This window comes from Barbus barbus (genome assembly GCF_936440315.1).
Source record: "Barbus barbus genome assembly, chromosome: 21".
NCBI classification, from domain to species: Eukaryota; Metazoa; Chordata; class Actinopteri; order Cypriniformes; family Cyprinidae; genus Barbus; species Barbus barbus.
Window position 1 is genome coordinate 25,400,130 of NC_136749.1, and position 13,451 is coordinate 25,413,580.

The 13,451-nt window shown below is 34.6% G+C and overlaps 1 protein-coding gene across 1 annotated transcript in view; it reads right to left on the reverse strand.

Annotated features, from left to right (window-relative positions):
- Positions 1–12,598, reverse strand: part of LOC306886971 (oxidation resistance protein 1-like) — a gene marked incomplete at its 5' end in the record, with an annotated part of 150,680 nt that extends 138,082 nt beyond the window's left edge. The window contains 2 exons of the mRNA XM_079444387.1: positions 581–646; positions 12,498–12,598. Of these exons, the coding sequence (XP_079300513.1) occupies positions 581–597 (17 nt within the window). The remainder of the gene's footprint in view (positions 1–580; positions 647–12,497) is intronic.
- Positions 12,599–13,451: the final 853 nt, after the last annotated feature.

Genomic DNA, 13,451 nt, shown 5'->3' on the forward strand with positions numbered 1-13,451 from the left:
GCCAGAACTATGCTTGATTTTTACAAAAAACAACAAACTTTCACTACTAGTGACTAAAGGAATGGAAAGTTAGTGGACAAAAAAGGCAAAATAACAACAGGCTTATTCTATAAATCACAGGAAATATTAGAGTAGTAAAAGGTGGATATTTGCATGCAAACAAAATGTGTCCATCTGAATCTTTCTTTACTCTTGCTCTTGTATTTAATGCTGCCAAAATTTATGAGCCAATCAGAATGTGTTACAGGGCTGAAAAACAAAAACCCGGTGAGGAATTGCAACCTACAATATGTTTTTTTTTTAGTACAAAGAACTATGACTTCAAAATATCCATTACTCAATATATAACACCTTTAAAGGACAAGAAATTGTCAAAGTCAAAAATGTGAACCATACAACTTTACATTCAGAAAATGGCAGCCAAAAGTTAACTCAAGTTAATGTTTTTACATTAACTGTGAGTCATTTATCACTTTACAATGATTAAAATATGATGTAAATAAAGTCTAGTCCTCCAAGTCACTGTAATTTTTCATAAAAGATCACAAAAATAGGCAACAAACCACTGTGTCGCTCTGACCTTTTGGTGCTGAACATGTTGGCAGGACGTTCGCCTCTGACTCAAAGGTTTCCTTCTGGGAAAAACCTGAGAAAACAAACAGACACAGAAAGGATATTAAGAGCAGATATGTGAAGGTGACCTGAGCCCAAAACAACAATGAATATGTCCCCCTCCAAAAAACCCACATTAATAAAATATGCAAACAGAGCTGCTAAACTAGAAAAACTCTTAGCTTAGGTTCATTTTTTTTACCACACATAAAAGAAAAATAAGAAATAATGACCACGAAGTTATTATTTTGGACACATTTACAGATATTAAAAGGGACCAGAGGGTAAAGAACAAACTGGCTGATTAATGTCTGACTGAAGTACATTGAGTTTAATGATCTCAAATGCTCTCATTAAAGGCTTAGTTTTAATAGTTTCTGTGAGCTGATGAATAATTGATTATCACACTGGTTGAATGCTGTGAGATGTTTGCCGAGCGTAAGCTGTACTCCATCTAAAAACAGAAGGAAGAGTTTGCAGTCTTCTACATCTGTTAATTGGGTGAAATTAAAAAGTGTTGCCATCACTGCATGGCCATTCAAGACAGAATACTTGTTGAATACTGTGCATTATATACTGTCTACTGCCTATTTTTAAAATAGTATAGTACGTAAATAGTACGTAAAGATAAATATTACAAAAAGTGGTATGCCATATTGTCACATGATGATATTCTACGTTTAACTTTGCAAGTGATGCTGGCTGACTATCTTTAACAAACGACAGAACGGAAGTCATTCATTTCCAATAGCTGCATTGAGTTCCGATTGTGTTTTTGGATTGGATTTGAGCTTTAGATGCATTGAAATATTTGAACTTTGGATGATAGGTATAATGGAAAGGTGGTTAAAGTCGCTTATACTAGCCAAATGCAAACAAAAAGATGTGCTTTCTCCATGCTTGCCATCATCTCTAGACTTTTTAAGAGAAAAAGAAAAAACAGATTTTAATTTGAAGAGGTTTTCATATACTTGTCTGTGGATAAAAGTGGTTTGTGCATCTAAAGAGCGTAGGGGAAGCAGGATCTTTTTATCTGTACACCTGATTGGATGCATGCATAAGTGATGTGGCCTGCAGGCTATAAGTACTCTGTAACACAAAGGTTACAGCAGCAGCGGTGGTAAAGGTCATCATTAATGTGCAGGACCTTAAATGTATCATAATGAGAGGGAGTGACTGTTCCGCTCCAACATGACAAAAATCACAACTTTGACTGTGATGGACAGAGAACGACAGAGAAAATGAGGGACAAACTCACAAAAAAGTACTGTGGCATTACTCATTACTAGCATGGCATGAAGTCGGTATCTTTTTTTTGCTGGGTAATACCAGTAGAAAAGTTAAGTAATGTTGTTGTTGGTTTTTTTGGCCAGGACCAAGGTGTGTGCCAATACAAATATAAACCTGCCCAAAGAAATATTCACTTGGTAGAGTTTGGAGGAGTTGTTAAGTGCAAAAGCCAATGTTTTGAGAGCAGACAGAAAAAAAAAAGTACATGAATTTGCTCTTTGGCTTCTGGAGATGTGCTCAACTCCAACACCTCAACTCTCCTTGGAAGCACATTTTGTGAGTCAAAAGAGTAATTGCACATTCTCCTTCTAGAAAGCTTTGAAAAAAACAGTCCTCCTGAGGTCAAAGGTCATGTTTCATGACCTTTAAGAACAGTACATTCCTAAAGAAGGCATCAATGTCATGCCAGAATGTTCAGTAACACAGGCTATTGTACAGCAATGGTAAAATGAAAATGAAATAAAATCATCAAAAATATAGTGATATATAAATTACACAGAAGCATGAAATACAAGCAGGAAAAAAACCTGGAAATCGTTTATAGATCCACTAACTTGTGCGTCGTGAATGAGGTCCAATGCTAGTGTTGCTACAGCTGCATCTGGTAAAAAAAAAAAAAAAAAAAAAGACAACAAGATGGCTTTGATTGTAATAATAATAATAATAAAAAATCTTAAAGTAAAATAATAAAATTAAATTAAATCAAAAATTGGGAAAAATGGTGGATCATTTAAAAATAACAACAAAAAATGAAAATTAAAGTGCCAATTAAAAAACAACAAAAAAAAAAAAATTGGGCAAAGGAACAGATCTTAAAGACATTTGTGACTGAAGGGAGCAAACTATTCATTTTTTTTCTTTACACACACGCACACATGGTGTAAAATGAGGACAAATAGTCATTGAAAAGTATTGTGTATATGTGTGTAGTTGTGTCAGTGCTTTGTTGTTTTATTCCTTTTAATGTCTGTGATAAATAGTATTTGGGTTTGTAACAAGCTTTCTTATTGGTTATTATGTATGCGTATGTACGTACACGGAAGTGTTCAGTAAAGGATATGAACAACAGCATGCAAGTCTTGCGTGGTTTGTGACAATGTCAAAGTCCACAGACACACAAAACATTGGTCTATTTTAAGAACCATGTGTTGCGGAGTTCTGGGAAAACACAGAGAGAACAGCACTGAATCATGGGATTTCTCCTGTTCGGTATTCCACTCTGAATTTCACACTCTGATCTTCACTTGCTGGTTTAATCTAATCTATTTTTAACCCAACACATCTGAGACACGTGTGGGAAGAGATGTGAACAAAGGAAGAAAGAAAGAGTTGTAATCATAAAAGCTGTGGAACCTGCAGTAGGTATTAAAAATAATCAGTTCTTTATTCAGCGTTTTATGTCATAAACACACAGCAGCAGCGGAAGCAGAGGTCTGTGCTGAGGGAAACGTGGCACGCTCAGAAGGTTATTTCATTTTATTATATTTCCTCTTCTCAGCAGTGAGTCATCCCTCTGGTCTAAGCGTTCAACAGATTTAGAGTGATTTCATCAAAAGCCTTTCATCGCTCCAAAATAAAGTGCCATGGACTGTGTGTGTGGTTTCAGAGGGCAGTGGCAAGCTTGTTGAGAAACGGTGCTATTGACATTGAAATGGATGGCCCAAAGACAGAAGCAGGTCACCCTGAGTATATTTAAAGACTTGTAGTTTACACAACTAACTACAGACTAGGGTGACTTTAAACAACCATCCCAAAAGTCCCGTTGTTCTTCTACACACTCACACACAAAGCAATGCAAGAGTTCTTGACAACATCAACAAATGACTTGCGGTCATTTTCTTGTATAGAACATGAAGAATAAGAAGATAAACAATATGGATGAGACAGCGACTGGGGAGACGTGGGCAGCAGCTCGCCGGCACTTTGATGGCTTGTCTTTTTTTTATGAGTCCTGCTTCCCATTGGGAATTGTGGCGCACTGAATCAAGTGTAAAATATTTGATGTGATTTTTTTCCCCCTAAGACTATGCTTCTCAAACTATGGAACAACTAAGCATTCACTGTATATTGAAGTCTTCCTTTCACAAATGGAAAAATATAAATGATATAAAAATATATAAATATGTATTTTTAAATATTTTTTAAAAACTTCTTGTGCTCAATGCTTCATTTACTGTATTTGATCAAAATACAACAAAATGTAGGCCTATGTCTTTTTAATGTTTTAAAAAAAAGAAGAGTCATACGCTTATCAAACCTGCATTTACTGTATTTTTTAACAAATACAGTAAAAAAAGATATTGTTAATTTTCAGCAGCCATTACTCCAGTCTTCAGTATCACATGATCCTTCAGAAATCATTTGAATACGCTGATTTGCTAGAAAACAGTTATGCATTTTTGCAGTTACAACATTTTTGTTCAATTTAATGCATTCTTGATTAATTTCTTCCTATAAATGATAAAGAAATGAAAAATATATAGAGATTTTTTTAATTACATATTTAAACTCCATCTGAAAATATAACAAAACTAATCTGATTTCTCATGGCATGCCATGATGTGATAGTTCTATAAAGCTGTTGAAACAATAACTATTGTGTAAAATGATCTAAGATTATTCAAATTTAAGATTTTGGCCAGACAACCCACCATGGTATTTACAAGTTCCTTTGTAAATGTCTAAAAACCGTGGTACTTTTTCATAGGAGCTGTTTACCACCCTAAAACAAGTGCTTAAATGGAACAAAGATGTACAATATTACAAAGCAAATTCTGATTCATCCTCCCACAATCACCCGCACAGAAACAAACAAATCATGCATGTTGGAAGGCTTTCCGTGGTCTTAATCACTGCTCGTCTGCCGCAAGGTGACTCATCCTCCACTGCGCTCTCATCAGCCTTTACCTGATTCTTACAGAAACTCTTTAAACCTGAAAACATCTCCAGGGACTAACAGGGGTCAAATGAAGCCTGGAGAAACACGACGTGATTATGGAAATTTCCCTCACAATTGCGGCAGACGTGTAAACAGCCCTGCTGTTGATTCTAAATACTGTTTACACTCATTCCAGAGGTTCAGTTCTCATCACAGGCCGCTGTTGTCCTCTGTTCACTGCCTGCCATCTAATCAATAAATCAAAGCACAAAGGAACTATTTGCTCATGCACATTAACAAACAAAGACCTTCATAAACACTGCTGATTCCACAAATAAGTGTGTTCATCTAGACCTTTATAAATCACCATGTAAACCTAATGACATCATACAAGCCTTTCCATTTATATCCTAATAGTTTTGTCAGAAACTCAAGCATGTGAATTTAACTTTTTTCATTCTACATACCCATAAGATCAGTAGAAAAAGGCACAAAGGACATATATTTATCTCAGTTCTATAGCAATGGAAATCAAATAAGAGCTCTTCTTCTTCTTCGATATTTCCCCAGTGATTTCACATGTCCCCAGATTCAGAAAACATCTAAACATCTCAAAGTGTTCTGACAAGATGTGCAATCAAAAGCCACGAACCCCAAAATGTATTCAAAGACTATCGGAGATAAATATTCCACTCTATATTCATACTATGTCAGCAAGAGTTTTTAACTGTTGCTAAAACTGATATAAAATTGCTAAAGCAATTAAGTATGTTTGAGAGACAGGTGCAAACAGACTTGATGTCATGGCGCCATGAAGCCAGTAAAACATATTAGTGCATACAGCCTACGTGCACAATTAAGGTTTTGAGGAAGCCTAGTTAAAAGTGTTTTTCACTGGGAAATGTACCTGCTGTGCAGAGCTGTTGACATCATTAAAGTGCAAATGTTTAAAGAATAAAGTTCATTGATGGCAAATGATTTCCATGGATCCTAGGTAAATATCCAGCCTCCAGCACTCTGTTTGGGTCTGTTTTGAGTATCGCGGTGTTTTACTGAGTGAGAACGCGCGCCAAACGATTCAGCGTGTGATGCGAATGATTCGAATTAAAATGCGAACGGATTCGGACCAGCCTGTGAATCGGACCCTTACTGAACGCAATTGAAAGAATCGATTCATTTAACACACAAAAAACAAGAGACATGATATGATTGCTATGATTTTCATGTTGGTAAAATGCTCTGATCTCAGACAATAATTTATCAGTAAATTTACTGTGCCTTGTGCACCAATAAAATTGGCTTATAGGCCTACCAATTCAGATCGTTCTGCCAACTCCGTTTGAAACCGAGATACGATTCATTGACTAATTCAGTCTTCCATTCTAAATAGCCTACAGAAAATACTAACCTAATGATTCAATAGTTTTAGTTCTGTTGTCATGTTTGAGTTATGTTTGCTGACCAACTGGTGTCCCCTTGCATTCTTATAGACTACACAATCATTTAGGCTATGTGAAGTAAGACTTGTGTTCTGGATGTTTCATCAGTCGTAAGCCTGTGAGATTTTACAGCTAAAGATAGCTTGTTTCCCTGTGCATATTTAAAATTATAGTTTGTTTTGTGTCATGTTGGTGTGCTATGCACAACTAAACACAGAATAGAGATAATTCTCCTTCCTAAAATAGGCCTAGCTATTATCTCCAAATTTTTCAGACATATCCAGCTAAACTAGATTGATTCCTGACACGTAAACAAACAACTTGAAAGAAAATTTGGTTGTTTTTTTCCATTTTCCATTTTCCATTCCAAAAAACTGAAAATTTATGGTCGAGACGTGGGCAGCAGTTTGATTTTTCAGGCAACATATTTACAACATGAAAGAGTGACTAGTCTTGTAGTTTGCGCTTGGCTTGAGGAATACAAAACATACAAGGTCAACTCCATCAAAGAAAACAAGACATTATGAAACCACAAGATTATTTCAGAATGCAAATGTCAGAATGCAAATGTTCTTTTCTCTAAAATCAATTGCGTGTCCACATGTTTATGGAGTAAGTGAAAAGCTGAAGTGAAAGTTCTGTGTTGTGATATCCGAGACACTATGGGATTGTCTGAGACCTGCTTACGATATTCATTGCAAGACCTTTCCACCCTTGAGCAGATACACTTGTTTTAATTAACTATTAAACTGTCCTGACACAGAATGAGACTAGAGTGTTACACAGACCTGTGATTTCCCATAATGCAATTCCCTCATGGTGTAGAGTTTTGCTGTTGTTTTCTCTGCACAATTGATTATTTATAATAATCAATAACAATTAATAATTTCGACTTTTCCAGAAATAATATCTGGGCCGTGCTGCTAAATGCTGCAGTTGCACCAAAAAGCATCTTTAGAATGTGATCAAATAATTTAACAAGCAAAACAGCCAATATATAAAATCACAATTCTGATGAAATAAGTCAGTTTTGCAACATTTCTATCTCACAATTCGGACCTGCGAGTTTAGAATTGTGAGATTATATTTAGCAATTCTAAATGTATATCCCGTAATTCTAAGTTTAGGCCTATATCTTTCAATTTTTGAGGCAGAAATTGGAAGGTATTAACTTAAAATCATGAGAAAAAGTCGCAATTGCCTTTTTTTCTTTTTGTTCTGTGGCTGATTCAAAATGTCTGTATTTTAAAAATAATATTAATAATAATAATAATAATAATTCAGAAAGTTCAAAATGTGCTCTTGTACTGTGACTCCTTGTAATATTAGCTCCAGTAAATATATTATTAAATCTATAGAACATGAACAGTGCTTTCACCTTGCAGAAAAGTGAGTGTGTGTGTGCTTGAGCTCCATTCCCTACAATTTACATTCTGAACACAGATGTGATTGTTTGAGCTCTTGGCAAGGTGGGAATCTGTCAGTCCAACTCTGGATATATTCTGCTGAGTCATTACACAAAATTATATTATGTTGACAGAGACAAATGCCTCAGGAGGCAGTGCGCTAAAATGACTTTGTTCCAAGGTACATTTAATCTTGAGAGCTGGACGCATTTCGATACAACAGAGCGCAGATTCAGTCCTATAAGAGCATTTCAGCTTTGGTGTTGGTCATGTGCATGTGGATTTGTTTGTCATGTTTATCACATTGACTGTCAAGAGCTGGACATAATGTGAATTTAAAAGGGAAGTGTGCTATTTTAATGCACATTGTTTTTTGGACATTTTGTCATCTGCAAGGCAAAAATCAGCAAAATCATTCGTCATTGCAAATGCTAAATTAAATTTGCAGAGTCTGAAACTGATATGTCAGGAGAGAATAATAGCTGCTGTTACTGATTAAACGAAAATAGCATAAGAACAAGCAGGGAAACATCTAAAGCAGCAGATGAGCAACCAAAAAGTCCCTATAAGTAAGTGGGAAATTGGTCAAAATGAGCCACCAATCAAGTCTGTGGACTGTTTTACGTTAAAGGTTCAACCAAAAGTGAAAATTTGTTTCTTCATCTGAACAGATTTGAAGAATCGTAGCATCACATCACTTGCACACCAGTGGATCCTTTGCAGTGAATGGGTGCCGTCAGAATGAGATGCCAAACAACTGATAAAATCATCACAATAATCCACAAGTAATCCACACAACTTCAGTCTGATGGCCTGAGGGTGAATCAGTTTTCAGCAAATTTTGACTTTTGGGTGAACTATTCCTTTAAAACATGAAACACGTGAGTAACAAATGATAAACCAAGCTGCAAGGGTCAGTGTTACTAGGGATTAGAAGAGCAAATCCCTTGCTAATCTACAGTCAGCACTGTACTTCTGTTTAAACTGGGATTTAAATCTTTCACTGGATCTCCAGCACCATAAACTGCTTAAATATTATGCAATCTGAAAACTGTTAATGGCTGAAAATATTGTGAACTAATGAACAGTGTGCTCATAGTTAAGAGAGCCTCTCATTTTCAAAGCCGCTCTTATGATACAAGCTGAATTCTAAAATAAGAAATTGATTTTTAAAAAATAACATTACAGTCTAATCAACTATGCAGGTGCAGGATTCTAATTATGAATACATTTTATTGAACATTGTTAAGGCTGTTTTATAAAAGCAACATGCCAAGATTTTAACATAGTTAAGGCTTGACAGCATGCCTAAAAATTCCTCGCCAATGATCTGTCTAACATCTGTTGCTTTTTATATAAAATAAGTATTAAAACATATTTTTTATTGATTGCTGAGGGGTAATCAGTTGCAAAACAGCATCAGCATCAACCATGCACAAAACCATAATGCAATTAAATGAGGGAGTCAGAAGTTCATTGCTGTGAAACAAATGTTTAGAGCATTAGTTAGCAGTGCTATCACTAACAGACATAAAGCTTAGACATTTGCTCCTCATGAAAAAGAAACATTCCTAATAAATTTTTATGCAGTCCCACACAACAACCCTTTTTAAAGTCTTGATATTTCAGCTTTTTCCATCTGTCCCATAAATCATTGACTAGTTTGCATAAGCGCACTATTAATTCATAAATGAAGTGTGGCTGCATGATATATCGCCGTAGCCTGAACCAGTAAAGCACCTACCACCTGGAGGACTCCAACCGGCTTCTTTGGATTTAGGATTTACTCTGTTATGCAATACCATGAGCTGACAATAATACCGTAGATACAGAAAAAAAAAAAAAATCATTGTTGCAGTGCTCAAAACAAAAACAACACAAAAACAGTGATTCTGTTCCAAAACCTAGTCAGCTGACTATGTAGGCAACATTTTAAGTATGCTCCAAAATGAGATTACGATATTTCATTCTAATCAAATTTAAAAAGGAAGCACTGTATGCATCTTTCATGGAAATTATAATCCCAGAATGCATTGCAGCAAGTTCTTTGAAATAATGAGGGTGTAGTGAGAGAAATTTCTTCTTGCAAGGCAGCTCACTTGGTATTGGAACAGAGCCATAGTTTTAATTGGAAATCTTTTTTTATGTACTGTAAATAAGTGCTCCATCAACACTGAAGTGAAACCTTCATTTTGAAAGAATCTGAGCGAGACAAGCTGTCATGATATTCAGTCTTTCATGTGACACTGTCTTTCAGAGAGAATGGAGCAGAATTTTAATTTCACTAAGAGACGAGAAAAGGTCCCCCGTGCAATTAGAGAAATAGAAAATAAATGGTGTGCGAGGACATGACATGACATTTATCTCATACGAATATGAGCTCTTGAAATCTGAAGCCAGAACAAATGTGTGTGGATTTGTTAGTCACCATTGTTTTAATAACAAACTAAAGGGAACAAATAATTTTGGGGTCAGTAATAAAGAAAGAAATGCTTTTATTCAGCAAGAACATTTAGTTTGTCAAATTTGACAGTACTGTAAATACTTTTACATTGTTACAAAAATTACTTTTCCGAATAAATGAAATAGAATCCCTATTTTCATGTGAAAATTAAAATAGAAAATATTTTAAAGTGCCCCTATTATGGATTTTTGAAAATGACTTTTCACGCAGTGTGTAACAGCTGACAGTGAATGAAAACATCCTGCGATGTTTTAAATCTGAAAGTGCACCGTGTATAAAGTTATTGTCACTCAAAAGAAAGAGTCGACTCTGAATCATTGAAACGAGTCATTTTTTAAACGAATCCCAAGCCGTTTCATGTTGTTTCTTTCATACATTTTGACCTTGCATGCATGTCAACATGTTGTTGAGGACTCCCAAAACAAAAATATGAACCTTTCATTACCCATATACTAGAGGCACTTTAAATTGTAATAATTTAAATAATTGTAATAATAACCCCAAAATTTGAACAGTAAATATAAACAATACATACATACAGAACAACATCCTATAGCTGCATCAAGTAGGCTACACATCTTACGTTACATATCACACTATGATTAAGTCATAGAAGGAAACAGCGAAGATCATAACTGATCTTCCAGTGGAACAAATGAGATTGTAGCCTTGAACAGTCGATAAAGCAGCTGTCATTTTAGTCAAGATTTCTACCTTTGCATTTCATCATAAAATGAGCACCTATAATGCCTGTCCTATTCCGAGGCTCTTATTACGAGTGAGATTTATTATCTGAAACATGACTGTCAGAGTGTCCATGTTCTGTATGAACCGAGAGGAAGGTTATGTTCATTATAGATAAATCAAATCCTCTGGTGGGTCTGCGCTTCTCTGAATATTTAATCTGAACTCACATGTCAAAGAATACTAAACTGTTAATATTCACAGGCTGCACTTTACATTGATTTGACCATTTTACCAGTGTTCGTAAGGTAAAGCAATGTGTCAGACTTCATTTCACAATGCAACATTAAAAAAAAAAAACTGGTGACCTGCAAAGATTTATCCTAAATTTTTACAAATATTGTTCTTCCACAGGCTGTAACAGAGCAAAATTCTCTTTAAAGTTCTCCTCTGCAATTTACTGTTTTATACATATCATATTTTATACCCCACTCAGGACAGCTTCTTCAATATTTAGTCTATGATGACACACAAAAAACAGATTCAAGGTCTCAAGCTGCTCACTGAAAGCGGGAAAGTTTTCTGAAAGCACATCTATGATGAAGAGCTCCCCCTAGAGTAGGAGATGGACGACACACATGTCCTTCTTTAACATTGAAGGCAAATCTGTTTTTCAATTCAATTACAAAAATATCTTTATCTGAACTCAGCAGGCAGAATATTTAGCAATGGCATATGCATTATGATAATATTTGAGGTCATTTTGAAACATTTGAAGTTTGTACTTAAATGTTTAAGAGTCCATGAGAAATACGTTTTTTATTTTAAACACACAGTAGGAGATAAACAAGCAATGCTCATCTCCGATTTCAGTCACAGAGTCGCTCTCAGGGAACATCACTCTGACCATTCAAAACACAATTCAAGGAATCAATATTTGAAGTAAATTACTCTTAAATGAGTGTGAGTCTTATTTAAAGTGGATAAGATTGCTCAAGTTAAAGAGTTAACACAGTTGTGTTTCTGTGAGAAGGTCTTCATGCAGTGACTCAAACTGGATTCCTCACATGAGAGGACGGGATGCTTTCAAAGGCATCATTGTTTAGATGTGTTCTGTTTGTAGTATAAAGCAAAAGTAGAATCATTCAAAGCTGCACAGCAAGAAAATTTGTCGCAGCTAACATATCTTTGAAGGATAATAAAAAAAAGAATGAATAACAACAATAATAATATTATTATTCATATAATGTTTTTCCATATTATTTAATAATCAGTTAAAATACATTAATTAAAAAGAAAAAAAAAACGTTCTAGCCTTAATTTACTACCAACTCTGGAAATTAAAGACTATTTTATTATTACTATTATTACTTATTTTTAACTTTTTTCTAAAACTAGTCATCCAAGTAAAGTTAAATTATGCTTGTAATATGTAATTTGAGATTAAATCACAACTTGGAAGAGCACATATATATGAAACAAGTGCAAACTACAGACACAGTGATTCCTGTGTGTCCAGTCTCTGACCATCATGCAAAACCCATCACAACACACAACAGTCTCTATAAATACATCAGTCGTACCACTTTATGCATCTGTATCATCATGCATGAACTCTTGTATCATCCAGGTGTTAAAGACTCCCTATGTCAGAGCATGCAGGTGCTGCTGCATCATTCCCTAAACATGCATAAGAGAGAGAAGAAAGAGAAGATGGGACTCACTCTCAGAATGAAGCTCTCTCCATGTCCCAGGTCTCTCATACACGGACGTTTCTGATGAGTTTATGCAGCCGGTCACAGTAATGCTCATCTGTGTGCACTGTGCAGGATGAGAGAGACACACACAGAGTAATCTGACCTTCTGAATACAGACCGAACCATTGAGACAGGGGAGGAATGGATCATACCAAATCTTTTATGTCACATACACAGGGAGTGATTTATTTATACAGAAAGTCAGTTTTTCCTGTATAAGAATGAAGGTAAAGATAATATGAACAATATGCAAAAATAATATCCATTATCAATATGTCACAGTAATACTAATAAATAAAGGCATATATATATATATATTTTATTTATATAAATTTCCTCGAACTAAAATAAATGTTAATTGGAAAAATATAATATTATTTCAGCAATTAAGTGTAACTCATGGTACTAAAATAATTAAAACTTAAACTGAAATAAAAATAAATAAAACTATATAGCAAAAAAAAACTTGAACTAATAAATTACTAAAGATTTAACTTAAAAATAAAACTGAAAAAAATTAACACTGAAAATTTTAACATTATCTATCTATCTATCTATCTATCTATCTATCTATCTATCTATCTATCTATCTATCTATCTATCTATCTATCTATCTATCTATCTATCTATCTATATAATAAAATAACACTGATATATAAATAAATATGTACAGTACAATGTAAGAAGAAAAATGCCATATAGAACATGCAGGACCAATCTTTTTTAATAGGCTATTATTTTGTATTCTCTTTAAACACATTGTACTGTTTTTACATGTTTTTACAGATTACTAGATGTGTTCATTTCCTGTCTGATGTGTGTTTATTCTGAAATATAGCAAAAAGAAAAAAAACCGGTTCATCTTTCCAAATCTTCGGGTATCAATATATCAATAGAATCGGAGCATATGGTGTGATGTTT